Here is a 23,830-nt window from a genome sequence, read left to right on the forward strand (position 1 = left end):
GCAAAAGAGAGGTGTTTTGTTTCCTTTTTTGTTGATAAAAGAATGGTTAAGAGGAAGATTCGGCGCCAGAAAATGGTTTCATTATTGAAGTTGCTATTTAAAAAAACGCAAGCGATATTGGGTCTGAATATAGTCCAAAAGCCCAATGTGAGCCCATTATTAAATTACACGCGTTTGGTGAAAAAAAAAAGGCACAACGGTACCGTTATGCGGGAGCATCTTTCTCATATACACGAATCAATTCGCCGCGATAGTCTGACGTGTCAAAACACGTGGCGTGTTGATCACCACTTTATCCCAAAACGTTGCTTATTACGAAACGTCACCGTATTATCCGTCTGCGCGAATCTCTCTCTCTCTCTCTTCCGAGAAGCTCCTTGAAGAAAGAAGCTTCAAACCCTCGATTTTTTTTTTGATTCTGAGGTAATTTTTTTTTATTCATGTTTCCTTATCAGCTCATTCGATTGTAACTTCGAATTCGAATTTGATTAAACTTGGATTCCCTCTCTGTATAAGTAGATGCTTGCTTCGTTTTTTTTAATTGAATCGATTTGATGATTGCTACGTTATTGGCGACTTGGTTTCATATTGGATGTTTCCTGTAGATGAGATTAGGATAGAATTAGCTGATGTGAGCTCATTAAAGCTGCTTAGTTTGGATTGTGATTCATAATTTTTATCCAAGTTGTATAATTTAAGGTTCTGGTTACACTTTCGTTTGCTGGCTCTGAATCATGCAACATTGGGGTTAACTCTTGTGTTTCTATAGTGCAGGGGTTAACGGCTTATGATCGGTGCTACTAACGCTTGCTAGCTAAGACTTTGACTCTGCTCAGAAGATGGCCCTCTATGGTTCATTGCAGCTGTCCCATGGCTTCGGTCTTGTTAGAAACCAGTGGTGTTATAAGCCTGATAATGTATGTTCTCTTCCATTTTAGCCCTCAAATTTGTTTCTCTCCCCCTTTGTTGTTTTATATATGTGGTTTGTTCTTAGAGTGGGATCAGGAGGAGACCGCATGTATCAAAGGGTCCTCTCTTATTAGATTCTCCGGTAATATCTAAAGATAGCTTAATTTGCTCATTTAACTTGGTTTGCTGATGTTAACATGATATTTTTCTGTGTACAGTTGGGGCAACATGGTTTCAGGAATAAATTGCTGTCGGATTACCTTCGTAGGCCTATTTGTTCACCATGCAGAAGCACCGCTTTCAGGTGTCATGCTTTTTCATCAGGAGGCAACGTCATTGAACCTGCTATTAAAGCTGCCACTTTGGTGCTAGCAAAGTAAGACTTCTTTTTTTTCTTCTTATAATCATTTTCAGAATGACCACTTGATTGTGAAACTTTTCACAGTTTTTTAATTAGTTGATCTTGGTGGGTTTGAAGTTTGCATAGTAGTCTCGAAGCATCTGACTCACAATAAATAAATTATTTATACTCAAAGAAGTTTCAAAAGTAACTGAACATGCTTTGTCATTTCTATGGTTCCCCTTAGGGAAGACTGGGAAGTTGTAATACTTTTGATGGGAACTTTTGAAAGTGGAGGGGGGGGGGGGTGTTTATGTTTATGTTACTTCGCGTTCCTTTTGATTAAACTATTTAAATATTTGTACTCCGTGGTTTTCAGGTCACACAGATTATTACAACAATTCCCTCTTGTATATAAGTTGGTTCCAGCTGTTGCTCTTCTTATTTTCTCCCTCTGGGGTTTAGTACCTCTTGTTCGCCAAGGAAGAAACATATTACTCAATGTAGGTGCAACCATTTCAAGTTCATATGTTTTTTTTTCTTCAATGCCTCAGTTCAAATTAATGGTGCTACTTGTATATGATACAAACTTTACCATTAAAACATTGCAGAAGAATGATAACGGATGGAAAAATAGTGGTACCTACCATATTATGATTTCATATGTTCAACCCCTGCTATTATGGTCAGGAGCTCTTTTCATCTGCAGGTAATATCTATCAAGGAGTTCCTTGGGACTCTTGAGGTTCATTATTAAGATATTTTGGTGATATACTCAGTTGAAGTGCTTTGATATATCTGGTGACAATTCCTTACACAGGGCATTAGATCCCATTGTTCTTCCTACCGAAGCTAGCAAAATTGTAAAAGATAGGCTTTTGAATTTCGTGAGGTCATTGTCAACAGTACTTGCATTTGCCTACTGCATATCGAGGTAAGCGTGTTATACCTCGTATTTTCATCTTATGTTTCTATCTTTAGTGGATTTTTCACGTGAAATTGTTGTGTGGTCAGCTCATGATTTCTAATTCCATGCAGTCTTATCCAGCAAACACAGAAGCTCTTCTCTGAAACAAGTGACCCAAACGATACAAGAAATGTATGTAATGTAGAACTCATAAGAATATGCTTAATTAACTTAAATATATGTAGAGTTATTCTTATGAGAATTTTTGGTCTGGCGTTGTTACTGAAAGTTTCTGCTTCCAAGATCAGAAATATAACTGGTTTCTCCATATGGTTTGCTTATTTTGCACTTGGAATGGAACAGATGGGATTTCAATTTGCTGGGAAAGCAGTGTATTCTGCTGTATGGGTTGCTGCTGTTTCACTTTTTATGGAGTTGCTGGGCTTCTCTACACAAAAATGGCTCACCGCTGGAGGTCTTGGGACAGTTTTGATTACTCTTGCTGGCCGAGAGGTGATACCTGAATCACGTTTGATTATTAGTTTTTTTTCTGAATAGTCACAGTCCCCTTAGTAATAACTTTCTCTTCTTATGAGAAGATATTTCATTAAACCTGAGTTTTTGCCGTTGCAGATTTTGACAAACTTTCTTTCGAGTGTTATGATTCACGCAACGAGGCCATTTGTTCTGAATGAGTGGATTCAGACAAAAATTGAAGGTTATGAAGTTTCTGGTACTGTGGAGGTTGGTATCATAATCTTCTAGCTTGCATATTGTGAATATCTTCCTCACGTCCTTCCTATGCCTGAACATTTCCTTAAGACTAGCCAACTAACTTCCTCAAATGGTTTTGTTGCAATGAGTTTACAGCATGTTGGTTGGTGGTCACCAACGATCATAAGAGGTGAAGACCGGGAGGCAATCCACATCCCAAACCATAAGTTCACAGTCAATGTCGTGAGAAACCTTACTCAGAAAACTCATTGGCGTATCAAAACCCACCTAGCCATCAGTCACTTGGATGTTAACAAAATAAATGTGCGTTTCCTAACTCTTCTATGGTAACAGCCATACATGGTGTTTCTTTATAGCTGATCCTTGTTTTGAACTTCTCCAAACAGAATATTGTAGCTGACATGCGGAAAGTGCTTGCCAAGAATCCTCAAGTTGAGCAGCAGAGACTACACAGAAGGATATTCTTGGAGAATGTCAATCCAGAGAATCAGGCCCTAGTGGTTAGACTTCAATGCCTATTTCTTCATTTGCACCCATCTTGAAGTAAAAATCAAATATATTTCAGATTCTGACATCTGATTTTCGTTATTACAGATACTAATCTCTTGTTTTGTGAAAACGTCCCATTTCGAAGAATACTTATGCGTAAAAGTAAGTTGTAATCTTTCATCATATCCTCTACCTATTCTTTTTCTTGGATTGACTCAAGTGTTAACACTCTTTACGAAACAGGAAGCTATATTGTTGGACCTTCTTAGAGTCATAAGCCATCACCGAGCACGTCTAGCTACACCAATTCGCACAATCCGAAAGATGTACACAGACGCGGACATGGAGAACGCGCCATTTGGAGAATCAATGTACGGTCCTGGAGGCGTTGCTTCTAGGCGTCCTTTGATGCTAATCGAACCCTCTTACAAAATCAGCGGAGAAGACAAATCTAAATCTCAAAACCGTGCATCAAAACCAACAACCGCAGAGCAAGAAAACAAGGCTCCTTCCAGTCCAAAGTCCAAAGAAACACCAACTCCAGACCCAAAGGAAAACGTGAAAGCTGGAGAATCTGATACCAACAAAACACCTGACGAAAAGCCAGGAACCAAACCGGTCTCTAAACCGGCTACCGTCGCAAACGATGCAACAGAAGCTTCAGGAAAGGCAAAGAGAAGTGGTGGTACCACACCAAAGAACGATACTCAGAAGGAAACAGATGGCTCAACTTCATCAATATCCTTGGAAGAGAATATAGTGTTGGGTGTTGCGCTTGAGGGGTCAAAGAGAACACTTCCGATAGAGGAAGAGATGCATTCTTCTTCTTCTCCCACGGAAACAACAGATGGTAAAGAACTCACCGGTGCTGCTAGGAGATCTGGAAACGGCACCATATTGGTGGCTGAGAAGGAGCAGAAAGATGGGCAGTCTCAAACAAGCTCAAGTGGTGCTGCTGCTTCTAGTGAAAACAATGAGATGGAAAGAAAATGATTTTTCATTTTGTATACACACACTCTCTGTTGTAATGCGATTGATTGTCGAATTGAATGATTTACCCTCCACAATTTCTAGAAGCTGGGGGTGATAAATTGGTAAATTTAATGTAAGGGTGGTTTTTAGATAGTTGGTTGAAAGTAAAGGGTCAAAATCATAAATATCCAAAAATAACGGTTGAGAAGTAGCTCACCGGTCTCTATTGATTATATGTTCATAAATGCATTCACTTCCGATCTCTCCGCCATAAATATACTATTTTCTAGCTTTAGTTGCTATCCCCAGTTTTCAATGGCGTCGTTTCTATCCACCATCCGTCGAGTGTACCTCACTCTCTACAACTGGATCGTCTTTGCTGGATGGTTAGTTGAAGTCGCCACCACCCTCTTTACTCTTCTTTTTTCTCTCGGAGCTGATTCAAACTGTTTTGTGTTCTTAGGGCTCAGGTTTTGTACTTTGCGGTAAAGACGTTGAAGGAAACTGGACATGAAAATGTCTATGATGCTGTGGAGAAGCCTCTCCAGCTTGCTCAGACTGCTGCCGTTCTCGAGGTCTGTCTGTCTGTCTTGAAAATATTTGTCTGGATACAAACATTTGTAGCAACTGATTGATTCCCTTTTTTGTCTTGATGTTTCAAACAGATTTTTCATGGATTAGTAGGTGAATGATCTGATCCATTACACTAGTTTCAAAATCTGAAGATGATGAATTGACTGGTTTATGTTCTTGTTGTGTGTTTTAAACTCGAATAGGTTTGGTCAGATCACCTGTTTCTGCAACCTTGCCACAGATTGGGTCAAGGCTGTTTCTCACTTGGGGCATCCTATACAGCTTCCCAGAGGTTGTTAGCACTTAGCACCATGAGTTAACTATTTCTCTTAGATCTTTGCAATCTTTTCATCATTTGATCTTTTGAACTCTGTTGTATATTTAATTTCAGGTCCAATCACATTTTCTTGTTGCGTCGCTGGTCATAAGCTGGTCTATCACGGAGGTGATTCATTTTTCTAGTCCTCCTTTTGTTTTTTTTTGTTGAATCAACCATTGAAGATCACTCTTAGTAAAGATAGATTAAACCAGCAATATAGTTTGTCTTGAATCTGAAATGTTTGAACATTTCTTTGGAAGTTCCTTGTCACATGTATTGACGCACAGATCTAGTGACTCTATCTTGCTTATTACCTAGCTGTTAAGATTAGACGTAGGCATGACTTTATGAAATAAAAATTCGCCTTAAAGATCAGTTTTGCTCTTTACTCCATATCGGTGAACTCTTCATGTGCTTTTAGTTAACATGTTTGGTCTAAAATGCTTGGATGATTGATATTGCAGATCATTCGTTACTCCTTCTTTGGTCTTAAGGAAGCTCTAGGCTTTGCACCTTCATGGCACTTGTGGCTCAGGTATTCAATCCATATGCAGCATTATACTTCTGTCTTGATCATTGATAAATAAACAAACCTGATCTCATTTGTTTTTTTTGTCTCTTTTGTTCAATATGTTCAGATACAGTAGTTTTTTAGTGCTATACCCGACCGGTATCACCAGTGAAGTAGGTCTTATCTACCTTGCCTTACCACACATCAAGGTAACACAACCAACACCCTCATGTGAATTCTTAGCCTTGTAACTCTCTTCACATAGATGGACTTGACTTTGATGCTACGTATGATAAAGTTTTGGGCTTTTAATGTATATAATTGATTTCTGAATGGTCCATTTGCTTCTTTTTCTTTATGCAGACGTCTGAGATGTACAGCGTTAGGATGCCTAACACATTGAACTTCTCATTCGACTTCTTTTATGCAACGATACTCGTCCTCGCAATCTATGTCCCAGGCACAGCCTCATTTGACCTTTTCTTACGTCATATCTCACCAATCTGTTCAGTTCTGATCCCTAACTAACTTTGTTTGGAAACGGGGTTTGTTGAGCTGTTGCAGGTAGTCCACACATGTACAGATACATGCTTGGTCAGCGTAAGAGAGCTCTCTCCAAATCTAAGAAGGAATAGAGAGGAGACCAGTAGCCCATCAACTGATTGTCTTCTCTTGTGTGGTTCTTTCATTGTACTTCTCTTTGTTACACTTTTAAGTCTTTTCTTTTTCTTTAGTTCCTTGGTGATTATTTGAAGTTATCCAGGTTACTACAATATTAAGTTTAAATGTTTAATGCAATGTCTAAATTAATACGGAAGTTTTCACGAAGATGATTGTCTACTGCTGCTTGAATACCGTAGATTGATCTTATAATATAAATGAAACACAAAAGTTACAGAAACTTAAAACTGTGGACAAACTTACGTTACTTCAAAGTTCAAAACCATACATGATACATCATACATCTAACAAGCCATAAATAAAATAATCTTAGGACAACACAAGAACTTTCAAAACGTCGCTTTGGCCGAGTGGTTAAGGCGTGTGCCTGCTAAGTACATGGGGTTTCCCCGCGAGAGTTCGAATCTCCCAGGCGACGAAATATTTTTGTTATGCCAACATAGATGAATTTGCTTATCATATTTATATTTCTGTCTACACATTTTATTAAGCAAAAAAAAAAACTCAAAAATAAACAGTTTGTTTCTTTTTAACTACCCCAAAGATAACAAACAGTTTCTCTCTCAGTTTTAGTAGCCTTTCTTATCTTCAGAGATCATAGATCGTAGCTCAACTATCGATCTCGGCGCCTCGAAATTCACTCCCTTTCCCGAATCACCGAGCAAACTTTGCATCTTATCCTCAAATATCTCATCTAAAACCTGCAAATCAACAGAGACATTTGCCTGAATTACAATGATGAAAAGAGTTAGAGACTGTCCAAAAAGAAAGTTTGAGTTTAATTTACAGAAACTGAGATAGTGAGGCCTTTGTGCCAAGTCACGTTGTATTTCTTATCTGTCAAAAGGAGAATCACGTCCTGCGAAAAGAAAATAAGTAAACATGATAAGAAGAGTGATGAAGACGCAAGAAACGAAGTTGATTTTGCTTTCCAAACCTGTCCCATGCTCTCCCATATCCCTTTGCATATTAAGACAAACACATCGACCGACAAAACACAATGCAGTTGTTCCATGGTCTTGTCTGCTACATCCTTCAAACTCTGCATTCGGTCTCTAACGTCAGGTTCTGTTGTTGTCTCCTTTAAGTCGTGTATGACGTGCTTCATTTTCATGTGATGTTGCAAACTCATCTGTTTAACATAAAGATAATGATTCTGAGAATACAAATCTCAGAAACTAAAATCTCAGAAAGGAATGTAACCAACGTTCTCTACTAGCTTCTCCACGAGCGCTTGCGTATAGCTTCTGAGCTTGGCTTTTAACAGTACAGTCACTTCTCTCAGCTTCTCTCCCAACACTCTCTTCTTTTTATCAGATAGATAAGAGTTCCACTCCTCGAAACGTTCCTCTATACTCGACCGTAACTTGTCAAGCACTCTTTTCATTGAATTTAGAAAGACTCCAAGCTGAAAACATGTTTTTTCTTCAGGTTTTTTCTAAACGAACTCTTAAAACAGAAGGAAGCATACCTCTTTTGGAACAGAGTATGTGCCTCTCTTGGTCAATCTCTGAACGTATTTCAATGCAGATATCTTGCTATCCTTTAAAGGATTTAAAATTTCATAAAACTGCTTCTCCAACGCTTCAACCATTGCCCTTTCAGTATCCACAACAACCTTTCCATATCATAGAGCAAAAAGCAATATTAGTCTTCTGATTCATGAAACAACGGTCTTATCGTTTTTTGTTTTGTTTTGTTTTCTACTTACTTCCTCCAAGAATACTCCATATTCTGGCCAACGCCTGATGATGATATTATATTCATCGAGTGTCACGTTGAGTAACTCATACATATCATCGACAAAAGGTGAGGTCAGGCCTTGAATCTCACTACATGATTTTCCCTGATTAACAATTTAAAAACATTCTAAGTTGTGCATTCTAGAGAGAAGTAGAGAACTTGTTTGTTGCAAGATGAGTTACCGTTTCTGACTTGCAGAACTCATATAGAGCACTTCTTTTCTCTTCGATCCAACTAGTAATATATGAATGGAAAAGCTCTCTTGCATTGAAGCCACCTTTGATTGGACTGCCATGCATGCCAATAATAGTGCACGATCAGTAACATGGAAGTTAAATACTCTCAGTAAATTAGCAATAGAAAATGTTACTTTAGTTTCCAACGCGTGAGATCGGCTTCAAAGTCGGCAGTTGTAATGACAAGGTCTACAACTTGAGGAGATGGTGAAGGAGGAGGCCATGTGATAAGATATTCGATTAGTATTTTGAGTAGATCAGTCCTATATATTGCTGCTGAAAGATCTGGGAGGTCTATAAACCTGTTTGTTTTCACAGAAATAATATCAATATATAGAGAGTTCCACTATAATATTCATGTAAATGTTTGTGTGTATGAAACTTAGAGAAACCTTGGGAGCACATTGCTTTTATGGATGGCTATATCAGTGGAGATTTCCTTCTTAAGGCTAAGAACTAAAGACTTCAACTTCTGATAAGAAGTGACATCCTCAATGCCTTTGTCAAGTGTGTCATTTGTTTCTAAGAAGTATATTCTTGATCTTTTCTTTAAAGCAGCCTGTAATGCCATATAATAACGCACCGGAATAAACGATAGGAGCAAGTAGATAGAGAGATTGTGTGTGTGTGTGTGTGTGTGTGTGTTGGATACCTGAAAGTATCTGCAAAGGCTTAGTTGTGTCTCTTGGCTTAACAAGTTGTTGAGAAGACCGTAAAGCTTGATAGCTGATGCTATAGCGGGTGCAGGAGTGCCTGTAGGAGGCTCAAAAACATGTTTGATTCCAGAGAAACAAGATTCATCTAGAGATTTATAATTCTCGAATATCAAAGCAAGAACATGCTGGACTTTTTCATCAATCTCCGCAAGCATTCGATTCTGTCAGAATGCACCAAAAAAGGAGAGTGAGATAGTTGAAAACTGAAACATGATCTACACAAGAAAATGAATTAAAAAAAATTACCTCTTGATGACTCAATGTAGCTTTATAGTTCTTTTTCATTATAACAGGGCATAGAAAATCATATATCAGATCAATGCAGTACTTAGTAGGCGAGGCAACATCCATGACATATGAAAGATATCTGCAGATCATGAAAAGTCTCGATCGTCTGTAATATTTTTCATAGTTTGTAATAATATAATTATTCAGCGTTAAAAAAATATGACTTCATTGCATGAAAACTTTTGGTCTTATGGTTGCTAAGTTACCTTAGTTTTGTATATGCATCAGAAATGCCGTAAAGCGAGGCAAACTGAGTTACCATCCAATGCCATGGCCCTTTAATCACGAGGTTTTGGCTCTGAAACTGTTCAGCTTTCATAGCCACTTCCAAGACCAAGTCATATGCTGAAGTTTCTGCCACCAACCCACACTAAACATGAAAGTAAAAAAAAAAAAATCAGTATCACAAAAGTTCAGAAGGTTGAAAGAAGCTGGAAAAAAATTCATGTACCTTAGTTTTTTCATCTAAGCTGCTTAAGTAGTTTATATGAAGTTGGATTTTCCCAATACGTTCATGCTCTGGTTCATGATATATTGCCCACCATTTAAGCTTCTCGCTCTGGTAAAACAGCCAGCACTTTAGATTATTAGAACAATTCATCTTGTAGACACAACAACATAAGTGGATTAACATGTATCTCACCGGTTCTTCAACTATAGCTGCTAGTTGAGCTAAGACACGACCACAAAACTTCCCCTTGGAATCGCGAACTTCAACAATCAAATCATCACCGATACTATCTGGTAAGCTACAACAGAATAGAAACCTTACCTTAACTACAGCTATACAAAAAACAGGAACCATGAATGTATAACGAGTGACACTTTAGAGTAAACTAATATTATACGTTGTGGTTTCGGGCCTTGAGGAATGTATAAAGAGACGTACAAGAAAAATGTTTCTCCGGATCCAGGTTGTGTTTTAACTTGATCTTCCTCCATAGAGCTCTTCAGCTTCATACAACATGAAAATTTTTCTGAAAGCAAAAGAATGTTTTATATTGGTAGATGAAACCGTATAAGATACATGTAAAATGCAACTGTATTACCTTGTGATGCTTGGAGAGAACGTGGTTTGGCACCGTTAGATGTAACAAATTCTTTTCGGAGGACTTTTGAGACCTCTTTGAGGTAGTGAGCACATGCACGCATATACTCAAGACTTTTACGTGAAATCGAACCTTTTGGAGTAACTTGGGGAGCGACATGAACTCTCTTCACTGCTTTCCATCCAGAATACAAAGTAGCATTCAGCTCCTCCAGTTGCTGACTAATAACTTCATGCTTCAGTGATGGAATAGTACCGCAACCAGGTTGTGGATCTGATTCCATTTTGATCTTACCAACTGTAAAGGCTACACACTTTAGTTATCTGTTTCAACAATATGTGATGGACAAGAGAAAGAGAGAGGAGAATAAACCTTGGAGTTTAATCTTTCCAACAACTTTTTTGGATTTTTGAGCAGTTGTCTCACTAACCAAGATAGAAGGTCTGTCTCCAAGTAGTTCTTCTTCAGATTGAAGCAAGAAACTCTGCAAACTATATATATATATATATATATATATTGTTTTTTAACATTAAAACAAGAGGGGTCAGTGCACAAAGATCACAACAAAACATGTATACCAAAACATGTCTCACCCAAATGCATTTCGGAGTAAAACGCAATCGTTTTTGAGGAAGTATGAAGCCTCGCTGTCACCATCTGCTGCCAACGAATGAAGACATAGCCGTACGCAGGCTTCATAGCAAATCATTGCAGACCATGGACCTTGCTCACTATAATATATAATGAAAAAAAGGAATTGAGTGATTTCTAAATTTGTAGTGGATAAGAGACTTTTAAAAACTCACTCACCTTGCATGGAACTCTGGAAAACGGGAAGGCAATGTCCCTGGAGTCTCAACCTGAGCGTTTTTTCTTTTTGGTTCTGAGTTACGTATATGTAGAGCCTCACACTTGTTATAAGAAGATTTATTGTCCTGCACACCAACGTTTTTGGCTTCCTGTAAACAAATTTATCAGGTAAGAATAACTTGGTGTTAATCAAAATGTAATCATAATCTTTGAGAGAGAGGGTACATGGGAAGTTTCGGTGCTCGATGCTGAGTCAGACAAATGATCTTCACAATGAACCTTTGAACCAAACCCCTTTAAGCTTTTAATTCGGGAACCTTTCTTAGACATTATTCTTGGCTTCAACTTTTCCCCTGAAGTTACAAACAGTACCAAATAGATTATTGTTATAAGACAGATCAAAGATCTCAAACTAAACACAATATAAACATTTCATTTAAACAATAATCTGTTAACCCAAGTGCATGGAGAAAAAAAAAACTTAAAAAGAGAAGTGCCTCAGTAAAATGAAACTTATATTTTCAAACTAATGTCATGCTTACGTCTACGGAGGAGAAGAAGAACATAATCAGCCCTTGATCGTTAAGCAAGAAAAGGAAAAACAGAGGATTAAAAAGAGAAGAAGATTTTTAGAAAATTGTCTTTCACTATAACAAGTTGGTTGTAGACTAACAAGTGTCTTATTATTGTTGCTTAATTGAAATGTTTTGGATTTGGTTTGGTGTAAATATAGTGTTTTGTTTTCATATATGGTCTCTAAATATTGTTAATTAATGTGTTCTTGGATTCTTTACATTAACACTATCATATTTAGTTATTATTTATTATTATTTTATCTTTCATTTCTTAATTTTACGTTTTATACTTTTTCTCTTATAGAATTGAAAGCACATTTCCCACAAACTTTTTGTGTTAAAAGGGTTGTCATATATATTTGAATGTACATACTATTTTACCACATTGGAGTTAGTTGTTATTATATTACACTTTGAAATCTTAGATTTAGTCTTTTTAAACAATAAAAATCATACTTTTATGTATGATACAATTACTTTTCACCCAATAAAAAAATCAAATATTTGAAACAAATCAATTTCATTAAATTATGAAACTATGATATAATTTACAATATTTTTGAAATACTATTTATGCTCATTTAATAATTTTATCACATAGCTATACTATATATCTAAGAGAATTAATGGGACTCACAAAAAAAAACTAATCTAATCACTTTCTGTTTGGAATTGTAAAAGATGAAAATGTCTATAGTTCAAGAATTCAAGTGATAACCAACCTAACTTTTGCATTTAGCTTCATAAGGCCCATACAAAGGCCCTACATACTGCACGCGCCTAACTTTACGAAAGTTTCTGAATAAAAACGATGTCGTATACTGGAGACTAAAACGACGTCCATATTATGACTGATGTCGCATTCTGCTTAAAAACAGAACTTCTTGTTTAGTATGTTTTAGGGGGGATTAGTTACAAAACAGGTTTTATCGGGGAAAATTTTAAATTTTGATGTTTGATTCTCACATGTAGGCATTTGAAGAAGCGATAGCTGAGCTTGACACACTGGGAGAAGAATCCTACAAAGACAGCACTCTCATTATGCAGTTGCTCAGGGACAATCTTACCCTCTGGACCTCCGATATGCAGGTTACCTCCCCCTTCTACATCTCTTACTTTCAAAGTCATCTTAAAGCTGTTAATCGAACCGTGCTTGCTTGATATATCCGTGATCAGATGCATCACTATAGATACATCAAAAACGCTGTGTACTGAATTATTAATGTTCTGTGTTCAGGAGCAGATGGACGAGGCCTGAGGATCTTTGATGGAAAAGGGAGAGAGAGTTATGCTGCCATGTTTCCGATCTCAAAATCCTCATAACATTGGCTTGAAAAATATTATTTTCAATTGTTTATGATGAGTTATGTGCACAGCTTTGACGATTTGTCTACTCTTTATCATAAAAGTCTAAAACTATGTTCTCTAAAACATTTGTAATCTCTTAGACTTTTATGAAGCGTTGAAAACCCTCTTTATCCTCATACTCGAATTTTGATTCTTCTACCTCTGGTTCAAGTTGGAAACCAACAATCCACCCTTTCCTCTGGTTCAAGTTGGAAACAAACATTCTATTGATCCCTATGATTCAAGTTCGATACCAAAACTCATGGTTTCATTGTTTTTGGTACCTAGTTTTTGGGGGTGGGTATACAATAGCATCAGTGAGCCTCTCAGGATTACTTTTCTTTATGGGTTATAGAAGAAAAACGTAATAGAAGTTTTGGGTTTGTTAAATGAAGTACAGTATCTTGAACTATGTTGATCTGTAGCAAACTGTAAATGTGAAAAAATGTCTCAAGCAAAATGTAGAACTCATTGTGAAGTTCTGAACAAGTTAACAACAGAAAAAGCTGGTGCTCTTTCACACGTTTTTAAAAAAGTTCAGGCAAATGGGATTCACATTGGAGCTTCTTCATTATTGAGATTCTATAGCAGTGTTGATTATTATTTGTTATTGCGATTTGTTGCAACTATAAACCTGTGAATGTCTCTCACAGGATCATTTTTCAGCTTTATTTAAAATATACTCCATTTTTCAGCTTTATAATCTATAAATATATTAAATTTTTGTTTCTTGATTTTGTTACTGGCACTAATGACATGTTTACAACGTTATGCCTTACGAAAATTAAACAAAAAAAACTAATATAAATCACAAAGAAAAAGACGTAACATAAAAGAAACAGAAGCGTTTTTTATTATGATTCAACTAAATAAAGCATCATAGAATCTACTGAGACTAGAGTCACTAGACTACCTTAGCTAGAAACTCGAAATTGTAAACGTAGACAATGTATTGGAAGAAACCAATAGTATAAACGCCAGCACCTGGGTGGAAGCTTTGACCAGCAAAGTCGATGGCTAAAAGACCATTAATAAAACAAAGAAAGAGAATGAGGAGACCATGTCCAATGTCAATCGTGCTAGTGAGGTGATAGATGGAGACTCCTCCGGCCAGAAACGAAAAGATTGAAACGAAGACATCCACGGTAGGGTAATTGAAAGGAACATAAAACATGATCAGTAACACAATCAAAGATGTTACAAATCTGATATTTTTTAGTACAGGAGTTGTGGTTGGATCTGGATATCCATCGTCGAAAAATAAACACTTGAGTAGCATGACTGCAAAGAAAATTGTGATAGGAGAGAACAAAACCACTCTTCCTCCTGATAAGAAGAGCAAGCCAAGGATTGAGAAAATTGTTAAAGCATACCAAATCCCACGAGTGAAGACACGATAACCCATTAAGCTCTCTTTCTCCAATTTTTCCCAAGCCTCTGTCATCACACAAGGGTATTTAATGGTTTCCATATCTGTCTTCTTTTCTTTAGTAGGTTTTTTTCTCGAGTGATGAGATTTCTTGGGGTGTTTACTTTTGTTTCTCATTTTTTTTTTCCTGATTTGACTGATGAGACTTACGGCTTTTCGTAATATATAGGGGATCGAGTCCAAACCTAGTATGACCAATGATGAGGTTAGTTTGTTACAAATATCTGACTGATAACATATCAGATCTTTTTTTTTTTTTGAGAAAAAACGTATCAAATCTTTTGATAAGTTCAAAATATATTTTTGGGGTTTGTACTCGATCAAAGTTTGTTAGTTCAAAGAAAAAGTCTTTTGATAAGTATATCTTTTTTTTCTTTTGACTAAGGTCTCCTCTGGTTCAAGTTAGAAACCAACAATCTTGGTCTCATTGTTTTGGGGTTAATATAGTGATAACTTCTTTCTCTAAATATAATAAAACCAGTCAAAGTCCAAGCAACACAATTTATGTAGCATAGAGAGACCATAAGACGTGCACACACTTATGCAAGATTCGAGGTGAGAATCAAAAGAAGTCAATCTCATTGCACAAAGAGATGCAAAACATCAAAATTGTATTTGGACCACTTTGTCTGCATTGCATGCATGAAACAATATATTAAATAGAATACAGTATTTGGTCTATTTCTGAGACATACATAATTGTTTTCTCATACAAACATCAAAATGGATAGTTGTCTCCTGTTTCTTTATAGATTTCTTGACTAAGGTTTTTGACCACTGTTAGAAAAAAGGTTTCGGATCCATTGTTCTTATGTTTGGATAAATTTGAATTAAGTTTTTTTTAGAACAAAGTTCGTATTTTTTTTAAAGGAATCACAGACTCTGTGATGTCATACTAGGACTGAGTATCATTCTGCTTAAACCAGAACTTCTCGTTTAGTATGTAGGAAAATTATAAATTTTGATGTTTGATTGACATGTAGGCATTTGAAGAAGCCATAGCTGAACTTGACACACTGGGAGAAGAATCCTACAAAGACATCACTCTCATTATGCAGTTACATAGAGAAACTCTATTAATATTCTTTGTTCAGGAGCAGATGGACGGGGTCTGATGATCTTTGATGGAAAAGGGAGAGTGTTATGCTGCCATGTTTCTGATACCAGATTACGATCTCAAGATCCTCATAACATTGGCCTGAAAAATATTATTCTTAAGTGTTTATGATGAGTATGTGTACAGCTTGATGATTTGTCTAAAAAAAAAGTCTAAACCTATGTTCTCTAAAATTTGGTGAAGCCTTAGAGTTGAAATCCTTTCTCCTTATACTCAGAATTTTGATTTAACTAGTATCTTCTCCTCTGGTTCAAGTTGGAAACCAACAGTCTACGGTCTTCCGTACACCAAAAATCTTGGATTGCAACCACAAGACTTGCACACCCGTATCCAAGTTTGGAGTAGCCGAATCTCATTGCACAAGTGCAAATTGTAAGCCCTGTAGTCAGCGATCAATATTATAGCTATCTTGTCTTCGTGAGCAAGAATGTGGAGACTGACGCCGGAAGTGGTACCTTCTCCGTTTAAAAGCAGTCGCAGTTATCATTTAATGGTTGCTACTTTTAACAGCAACAGTAACAATGCACGCAATCTTTGTGAAAACTAAACGCAGCGACACCTTAATTAATCTCCACCATTTTTTTTGCTGGTTTCAAGTATAATTTTTTATCGCAGCGACACTGTACCGAACATGGCTGTATTCTTCAAATCCAAGAATAGGGCTTATGTTACCCTCTACCACCCATCAACACACTGTCCACAGTCCTTGAGCTGCTCCAGCCTTACCTCCCCCAAGATGTTATGGGTTTGAGTGTCGCAAGAGCTGCAATCCTATGTGATCCAACACGGAAACAATCAAATGTTTAGCGAATTAACAAGAATGGAGATGCAAAGACTAAACCGTAAAATGGGCATAATGATATTCTCAAGTTTAATGCTAAGCTAGCGTATGTATGTATATATATATATATATATATTCTTTACAATTGGTATAATTCTTTGAACATTATAAACCTTCTTTTTACATTTTTATCAAAAAAAAATATCTAAGGCTCAGTCAAATCAAAGGGCATGATTTTTCGACTGCAATAATTTTTTTAGAGGAGGAAGAGGGATGCATGCTGTTGCTTCACTATGTTCTTGTTAGGATTCTACTGGTTGAGGTGTGTATTAAGTTGAGGGAGATGAGGATTCTTATGGTTGTCATGTATTTTAAACTGAATATTTTTTAAAACATGAAAAATGTCACTTGAGTGAATTATATTTGATCATATGTTTTAAAGGTTTGTACTTTTTTTCCTCTCTGTGTATCTTTACATTATTTTATATATCTGTGAAAAATGTCACTATCTTTTGTTTTTCAGATCTTTCTAATGGAGTTTACTATTGATTCTAGAATCAAATTAAGGAGCATAGACTGTTTGAAGAAGAAGAAGCCGCCATAGGAAGAGGCCACGTGTCTTCTCGCCGGAAACGAAAATCGGATAAGTTACTAATGGATGAATTTTTCATGATTCCTTTTGCTGTTATTGAAGATTTTCAAAATAATTTTTTTTCTAATTTTGACAAATATGTTGACATATCTTTTGCTTCTATTGAATATGAAGTTTCACCGAGAACTATTGAGAACCAACATGTTACCATACCAATGGAATCATGAAGTTGCACTAACATTTCACAAACAACATTTCAAGTTCCAATATTAAAATTATGAAACAAGATTGAGTATGTGATATTGAAAATTAACCCATAAGAAGCCGCTATACATCCGTCGGATATGCCGTAGTCATCTCTTTGTCGTAGTATTGCGCATGTTACCAAAATAAGCAAGTAACATGATACACATATCGCTGGTAGACTAATTAAGTGGGGCTTATTGAATCAAATATTTGTTAGAATTCAAGATTTAAGTAAATCCAAAAAAACCGAGATTCGAGTAAATCCTAAAAAGATTTGTTACAAGTTTTAAGATTTTTTTTAAGACATTTCAAAGTTTTTGAAAAAAATTAAAATTTTAAATATTATTTTTATTTTTAAATTACTATAATTTGTATTTTTATCATTTATGAAATATATAAAATATATAAAAGTTTTAAAATTTAATTTTTCAAATAACTTAATTTTTATTTTTTTCATTTAAATAGATTGATTTTCTTTTAAAAATGTGAAGTAATTTTTTTTATTTTTTTTTTTAAGTTTCAAATACCATTATAGGAGGTGATATTTCAATTCTTTGTTTTTCCACTATGAAATATCATCCAAAGTCCACCAAATCTCATTTGATAAATTTTATTGACAAAATCCATATTTTCCAATAAGCTCAAATTGGTAGGAACTTATACAAATGAATAATCCAATAAGCATGGATTTCATATAGAATTTATAAGTGCTAGATACAATAAGAGGGGTTTTGAAAAAAAAAATGAAATCCTCTAAAATCCTTGATCCAATAAGACCTATTCATCCTATTAGGCTTCGTCTTTCCCTCAACTTCTCAGAGTTCTACTATGAGTTCATCATTCTACTTATACCAGAACTCCTAGCTCAGCATGTCCAAGGTCTTTAGTTAAACAACAGATTTTGTCATTGCCTGCTAGGACATTCTAAATTTTAATGCTTCATTCACCTTTAGGATTTTGAAGAAGACATAGCTGAGCTTGGCACGCTGGGAAAAGAAAACCTACAAAGACGGCACTCTCGTTTTGCGGCTGCTTAGGGATCTTGAGGAAGGGTTGGGGAGTGGTATCATACCACTGGTATGGAACATGTTTCCACCACCAGATTTCAATCTCAAGATGACCTTAACCTTATCTCAAGACTGAAAAAGTTATTGAATTTGTTTATGATGATTATGTGCACTGCTTGTTGATTTGTCTACTCTTATCAAAAAACGTCTAAAACTATGTTCTCTAAAATTTGTCATCTCTTGACTTTGCTCAAGCCTTGAAAACCTCTTTGACTCTTCTACGATCTGCTCTGGTTCTAGTTTGAAACAAACAATCTAAGGTCTCCTTTAAAGTTAGAAACTAACACGCTAAGGTCTCCTCTGGTTCAAGTTAGAAACCAACAATCTTGGTCTCATTGTTTTTGGGGTGAATATAGTAATAATTAACTTCTTTCTGTAAATATAATAAAACCAGTCAAAGTCCAAGCAACACAATTTATGTAGCATAGAGCGACCATAAGACGTGCACACACACATGCAACTATGCAAGATTCGAGGTGAGAATCAAAAGAAGTCGAATCTCATTGCACAAAGAGATGCAAAACATCAAAATTGTACTTGGACCACTTTGTCTGCATTGCATGCATGAAACGATATATTAAATAGAACACAGTCTTTGGTCTATTTCTGCGACATACATAATTGTTTTCTCATATATTACTTCAACTTTTCATTTCTCCCACCAATCTTTTCAGAGAAAGATACTGTAAACATTAAAAACTAAGAACCAAAGTTGCTCGCTCACACGTGATTCCAGTCCACCTCCACTACAAAGTTATACAAATTGTTGTCAAGTTGAAAGTTATATTTGATTAATAGATATAAAACCTTGAAATGAATACTTTTTAGCTAGGGGCATCATTCTTTTGTAAGAAACCCACCGATCTCTTTTCTTTTGTTAGGGTGTTCGCTTTACTTCCTTGTTTTTTACTGCAAATAAACATTGTGATGCAGAGAGGACCGTAGCCAAAAAAAACCTTGAGATTAGACTAGAGTGTAATGTTATAACCAAGTGTTCATACCTCAACCAAAAGGTATCAATCAAGACAAAGTTTAGAAGTCATAGAAACGAGCAAGTCGAACAAAACTATTATTACATATGGAGCGAAACTAATATACACAACATGTTTTTGGGATTAGGAAGATTATATATGTGACGACCTAGAACCTTATGATAAAATAAATTATAGTGCAATGTTGTCTAGTCACATGACATGATGATAATCAGAGGTTGTGAAAAATGTGGAGAGGTCTGAGACGAATAGCTTTTGTAGTCCACTAACCAATAAAAGTTACAATTACAAGCCTTTTTCGAAATATAGTGGTGAAAGAGAGATTCGAAGTTCATTTAATCTCAATGATTCACAATCTATGGGATTAAACATTCGCTGCATCTTCAGATTATTTGAATTGTTATACATTTTGGTATTAAAAAATCTAAAAAATAAGAGCAACCATTATTATTTTTTCACATCCATTTTCCAAATTTAAAATAAAAATATTTGTTTCCATGCTAATTTGAATTTTCTCCATCACATTTCAATCTCTTTACTCTAAAGCCACATCTTCATCTATATATCAATAATTTATCCTCTCTGTCTTTTGTTTTATCTCTTCTGACCCCCAAAAACAATCTCAAAGTAAAACAAACAAAGAAGAACAAAATAAAATAAAAACAGAGACAAAATCTCTTTTTCAGTTCATTATCTCTTAATACTATAAAAACGAAAAAAAACTTGTAAACAGATCGGAAAAAGGCAACCTCTATAATGTCAGAAATCGAAAGATCGAGTTTTGATGATGAGAACTCGATTACATCTTACCGAACATCGATCCTTCAAATGGGTTTTCCATCGGAGGAGGACGAAGAGACAATCAGAGAGATGATCCACAAAGAGAGGCAACACTCGCCGAGAGATGATTACTTAGAGAGACTGAGAAGTGGTGATTTGGATTTAAATGTCAGAAACCAAGCCCTTGATTGGATTCGGAAGGTACAGCTTTTTTATTTCTTTTTCTTATGTTGACTCGATTCTTAACTAAGTCAATGTTCAGTCACTTTGATCTGAAAAAAAAGACATGACTTTTGATTATTACAGGCATGTGAGGAACTTCGGTTTGGACCAGTGTGTATATGCTTAGCAGTTAACTACTTGGATCGTTTCTTATCTGTTCATGACTTGCCTGTAAGTTTCTTGTCCTGAGGTTTTAGTTAACCTCTTTTGATTATTGATTGAAAGAGTGTGTTTATGATACTTCTTGCTCTAGAGTGGGAAAGCATGGGCTGTGCAGTTGTTAGCTGTGTCTTGTTTATCCCTGGCTGTTAAAATCGAGGATATTAAAGTTCCAGAGTTAATAATACATCTTCAGGTTTTGTATTAATCTCTCATTGTCTTCAGTTGAAGTTTTTTTTTAAACCAGAATCAACATTGTAGTAATGATAATAGGTTGGAGGAGATCCTTGGTTTGTGTTTGAGGCTAAATATGTTCAAAGAATGGAGCTTTTGGTGTTGAACGTATTGAAATGGAGGTTGCGAGCCGTGACGCCGTGCTCTTACATTAGATACTTTTTGAGTAAGATCTATGGCTATGATCAAGAACCATCTAGCAGACTGATCTCCAGATCACTACAAGTGATAGCTAGTACAACCAAAGGTGAATCCATTGGATTAACATTCAACCACAACTAGCTTTAAACTAGTTTTGCTTTTGGGTTATGGGTAAAGAAACAAGAGTATTTATGGTTGGTTGGTTGTGAAAAGTTGTGTAATGTGTGGACAGGTATTGACTTTTTGGAGTTTAGAGCTTCAGAGATTGGTGCTGCTGTTGCACTTTCTGTTTCTGAAGAACTCCATAAATTACAGTTTGACAAATTCTCCTTCTCTTCCTTATGCCCACACCTTGATAAGGTAAGAAAAGTTCACTTTATTATACTTACAAAATTGGATCTTCAGTGTCATAATAGATAGTGAAGAATATGGAATAATAGATATATGCATACTTCATTGCACGTTGTATTGTTATATCCCCTGTTTGAGTCCATACCAAAACTAGTTCCAGTTTAGACCAGAAAAAAACTGACCAATTCAATTATAGTCGTCAGTTGTGAGCCGGGGACCCGAAAAAAAAGTGGTGTCCTCAGAGATTATATACGTTTTCTTTGTCTGTTTTTATGTCTGATGGGTTTCATATTTTGTTTGGTGTGTGTGTGTAGGAGAGAGTGAAGAAGATTGGTGAAATGATAGAGAGAAATGGGTCAGCTTCATGTCCACAGACACCACCCAATAATAATGCAGTCTTACAATTTAAGACTCTTTCTACTTCTTCTGTTTCCTCCTCTCTCACTTCTCTTTCTTAATTTCTCTTTTACCCCCTTTTTAAAATTGTCGCAGTTGAAATTTTGATAAAATAAACCAACAAACAAAGAATTTGCGGGATTACTTATAAATAATAAACGTGAAAATGTGTTTTTTTATTTGTGGAACTATGAGATATATTTAAGGCTGCTAGTGCTTCTCTGGCTTGTTTTTGGTTCCCGCCAAATATTATAGCGGGAAACAAACCGACTCGGTTATGCGAGAGCTGACTTTCTTCTTTTTAAAAAGTGGATCGTATCATCGTAATGGGCTTTGAATCTAGCCCATTCATATAATATAGTTTGTTATATCCTGACCTTCGTTATCACTTGAATCAGTCAAAATCCATTGGTTATGGGCTTCCGATTGAGGCCAATTTGATAGCATAAGACAAAACGGATCAGTGGGCTGACATGAAATATTTGGAGATTAGAGGTTTGTTTATTACTTTCTTTTGGGTGGGTAGAAAACCGAACCCAAACCGACTCAAGCCAAACCAAAGTATATGTCTAAACTATTTATTTCAAGATTTTATCAATCCAAATAGTTCGGTTTGGTTTGGTTTTAAACTGAAGTATCTTTTAGTTAGATTAATTAAATATATTAATAATATTATCATTTAATATATTAAACCATTTAACCCAAACAATTGAATAAAATTATATATTTTACATCTAAATGAATAGAATAAACCCAACTAAATATAAGATAAAAAAAATATGAATCTCATACAATAGCATTAAAACCGAAAAATTATCTACAATATTCATATTAGGTCTGAAGATTAAAACATGAAATTATTGGATTATGTTTTCTGCAATTTTATTATTAAGTTTGGTTCTACATTCAAATATGAAGAAAATAATGATTTTGTGTCAAATGATGATTTGTGTATGTTCTTATAAATTAAATTTTTTAACTCACATAGAACAAAACTAAAAAATCAAGTCGATTAAACTGAACAAACACAACCGAACAAAACACTAACCAAATTGAACTAAAACCGAACCGAACACTAACTAAACCAAACTAAACCGAACACAAACCAAACTAATTTGGGTTGATTTGGTTAAAATTTTCTTAGATCCAAATAAAGCAAACTGAACTCTAGTTAAACTGAAATGTCCACTCCTACTTTCTTGGCTATAACCTGATATTTTTCTTCATGAATCATTGTAATTATCTAGTACATTAGCTAAGTTGTATACACTTTATGATTATTGATTAGAGGGAAGATTAATGCACTAATCATTAAAACAAAATTAATTATTTCACTTCTTTATTGACATGATTTATCAACTCACAATCAAACTGGTATGATAAAAACCACTGCTTATATAAACTAATCAATTAATTCTTTTTTATGTTTTTGAAAAATGTCATTTAACATTTTCTTATTACAAAAAAATATCATTTTAGAATTTCAATGCAATTTTTAATGTAATATTAATTACAAATTCATTGATTTGATAAATAATTTTATTTATATTAAATTTTATTGATTTTAATGTAATATTAATTACAAATTCATTGATTTGATAAATAATTTTGTTTATATTAAATATTATTGATTGAATATGTATAATTATAAGAATTTAAGTGTATTCAATTATTATTTTTTAATTTGTGTGAAAATGTTAAAGTGACATATTTTTGCAAAATGGATAAATTAGTAAGATGAATTAAATTAACTAGGTCTTTGCCCGCGATGCGGGTTTAAATATATTCATAAAAATTTTAAAAGTTCTTTGTACAATATATTCATTATATTAAAATAAATTTTAAAATAACTCAATATTCTATTTTTAATTATATAATTTATGTTTTTTTTAACTTTTTACTAAAAGACTTTTTCAGATAACAATACAATATATATATAATTAAATTATTTTTTATAATTCAATATTTGTTTGATTAATATTTAGATATTAGTTAACTTTTCACTAAAAGACTTTTTCTGATAACAATATAATATATATATATAGAAATTATCTCTCTTTTAAATTATATTTTCAGATTTTGGATAACTATTACTATTATATCAATTATCTAATCAAATAAAT

At 34.9% G+C, this 23,830-nt stretch overlaps 4 protein-coding genes and 1 non-coding gene across 8 annotated transcripts; 4 read left to right on the forward strand and 1 right to left on the reverse strand.

Moving 5' to 3' along the window:
* The first annotated feature begins 231 nt into the window (after nt 1-231).
* LOC103846801 (mechanosensitive ion channel protein 2, chloroplastic) lies at nt 232-4,505 on the forward strand. 2 transcript variants are annotated; one of them, XM_009123800.3, is made up of 14 exons: nt 232-423; nt 775-917; nt 995-1,051; nt 1,128-1,285; nt 1,629-1,752; nt 1,861-1,958; nt 2,070-2,183; nt 2,288-2,348; nt 2,520-2,669; nt 2,790-2,900; nt 3,027-3,194; nt 3,278-3,391; nt 3,486-3,542; nt 3,624-4,505. In XM_009123800.3, exons 2-14 carry the CDS (start codon nt 840-842, stop codon nt 4,371-4,373), a joined length of 2,040 nt encoding a protein of 679 aa, XP_009122048.1. In that variant the 5' UTR covers nt 232-423; nt 775-839; the 3' UTR covers nt 4,374-4,505. The 2 variants fall into 2 exon arrangements, with proteins under 2 accessions (XP_009122048.1, XP_009122047.1); XM_009123799.3 differs by having other exon boundaries at nt 275-423; nt 770-917.
* Nucleotides 4,506-4,567: 62 nt separating this feature from the next.
* Nucleotides 4,568-6,583, forward strand: LOC103846802 (very-long-chain (3R)-3-hydroxyacyl-CoA dehydratase PASTICCINO 2). Its single transcript, XM_009123801.3, has 9 exons — nt 4,568-4,738; nt 4,816-4,927; nt 5,018-5,036; nt 5,129-5,217; nt 5,317-5,370; nt 5,709-5,779; nt 5,883-5,964; nt 6,119-6,215; nt 6,320-6,583. Exons 1-9 carry the CDS (start codon nt 4,587-4,589, stop codon nt 6,388-6,390), a joined length of 747 nt encoding a protein of 248 aa, XP_009122049.2. The 5' UTR covers nt 4,568-4,586; the 3' UTR covers nt 6,391-6,583.
* Nucleotides 6,584-6,772: 189 nt separating this feature from the next.
* TRNAS-GCU lies at nt 6,773-6,854 on the forward strand. The gene has a single exon. It is a non-coding gene; the product is annotated as a tRNA-Ser (tRNA).
* Nucleotides 6,855-6,876: 22 nt separating this feature from the next.
* Nucleotides 6,877-12,941, reverse strand: LOC103846803. 3 transcript variants are annotated; one of them, XM_009123803.3, is made up of 21 exons: nt 11,821-12,941; nt 11,504-11,631; nt 11,279-11,427; nt 11,062-11,199; nt 10,841-10,959; nt 10,469-10,765; nt 10,309-10,396; nt 10,063-10,168; nt 9,871-9,978; nt 9,626-9,789; nt 9,378-9,498; nt 9,068-9,292; nt 8,808-8,974; nt 8,550-8,717; nt 8,362-8,467; nt 8,148-8,282; nt 7,908-8,054; nt 7,644-7,844; nt 7,374-7,568; nt 7,224-7,295; nt 6,877-7,137 (listed from the first exon to the last, which is right to left on the reverse strand). In XM_009123803.3, exons 2-21 carry the CDS (start codon nt 11,606-11,608, stop codon nt 7,006-7,008), a joined length of 2,943 nt encoding a protein of 980 aa, XP_009122051.1. In that variant the 5' UTR covers nt 11,609-11,631; nt 11,821-12,941; the 3' UTR covers nt 6,877-7,005. The 3 variants fall into 3 exon arrangements, with proteins under 3 accessions (XP_009122051.1, XP_009122050.1, XP_033137333.1); XM_009123802.3 differs by having other exon boundaries at nt 9,871-10,168; XM_033281442.1 differs by lacking the exon at nt 11,821-12,941 and having other exon boundaries at nt 9,871-10,168; nt 11,504-11,792.
* Nucleotides 12,942-18,172: 5,231 nt separating this feature from the next.
* On the forward strand, nt 18,173-21,912 carry LOC103846805 (cyclin-D4-2). The gene is made up of 6 exons (XM_009123804.2): nt 18,173-20,405; nt 20,511-20,597; nt 20,680-20,781; nt 20,859-21,066; nt 21,193-21,320; nt 21,626-21,912. Exons 1-6 carry the CDS (start codon nt 20,181-20,183, stop codon nt 21,767-21,769), a joined length of 894 nt encoding a protein of 297 aa, XP_009122052.1. The 5' UTR covers nt 18,173-20,180; the 3' UTR covers nt 21,770-21,912.
* The last annotated feature ends 1,918 nt before the right edge of the window (nt 21,913-23,830 follow it).

The sequence above is a fragment of the Brassica rapa genome, chromosome A10, assembly GCF_000309985.2.
Source record: "Brassica rapa cultivar Chiifu-401-42 chromosome A10, CAAS_Brap_v3.01, whole genome shotgun sequence".
Lineage (NCBI taxonomy): Eukaryota > Viridiplantae > Streptophyta > Magnoliopsida > Brassicales > Brassicaceae > Brassica > Brassica rapa.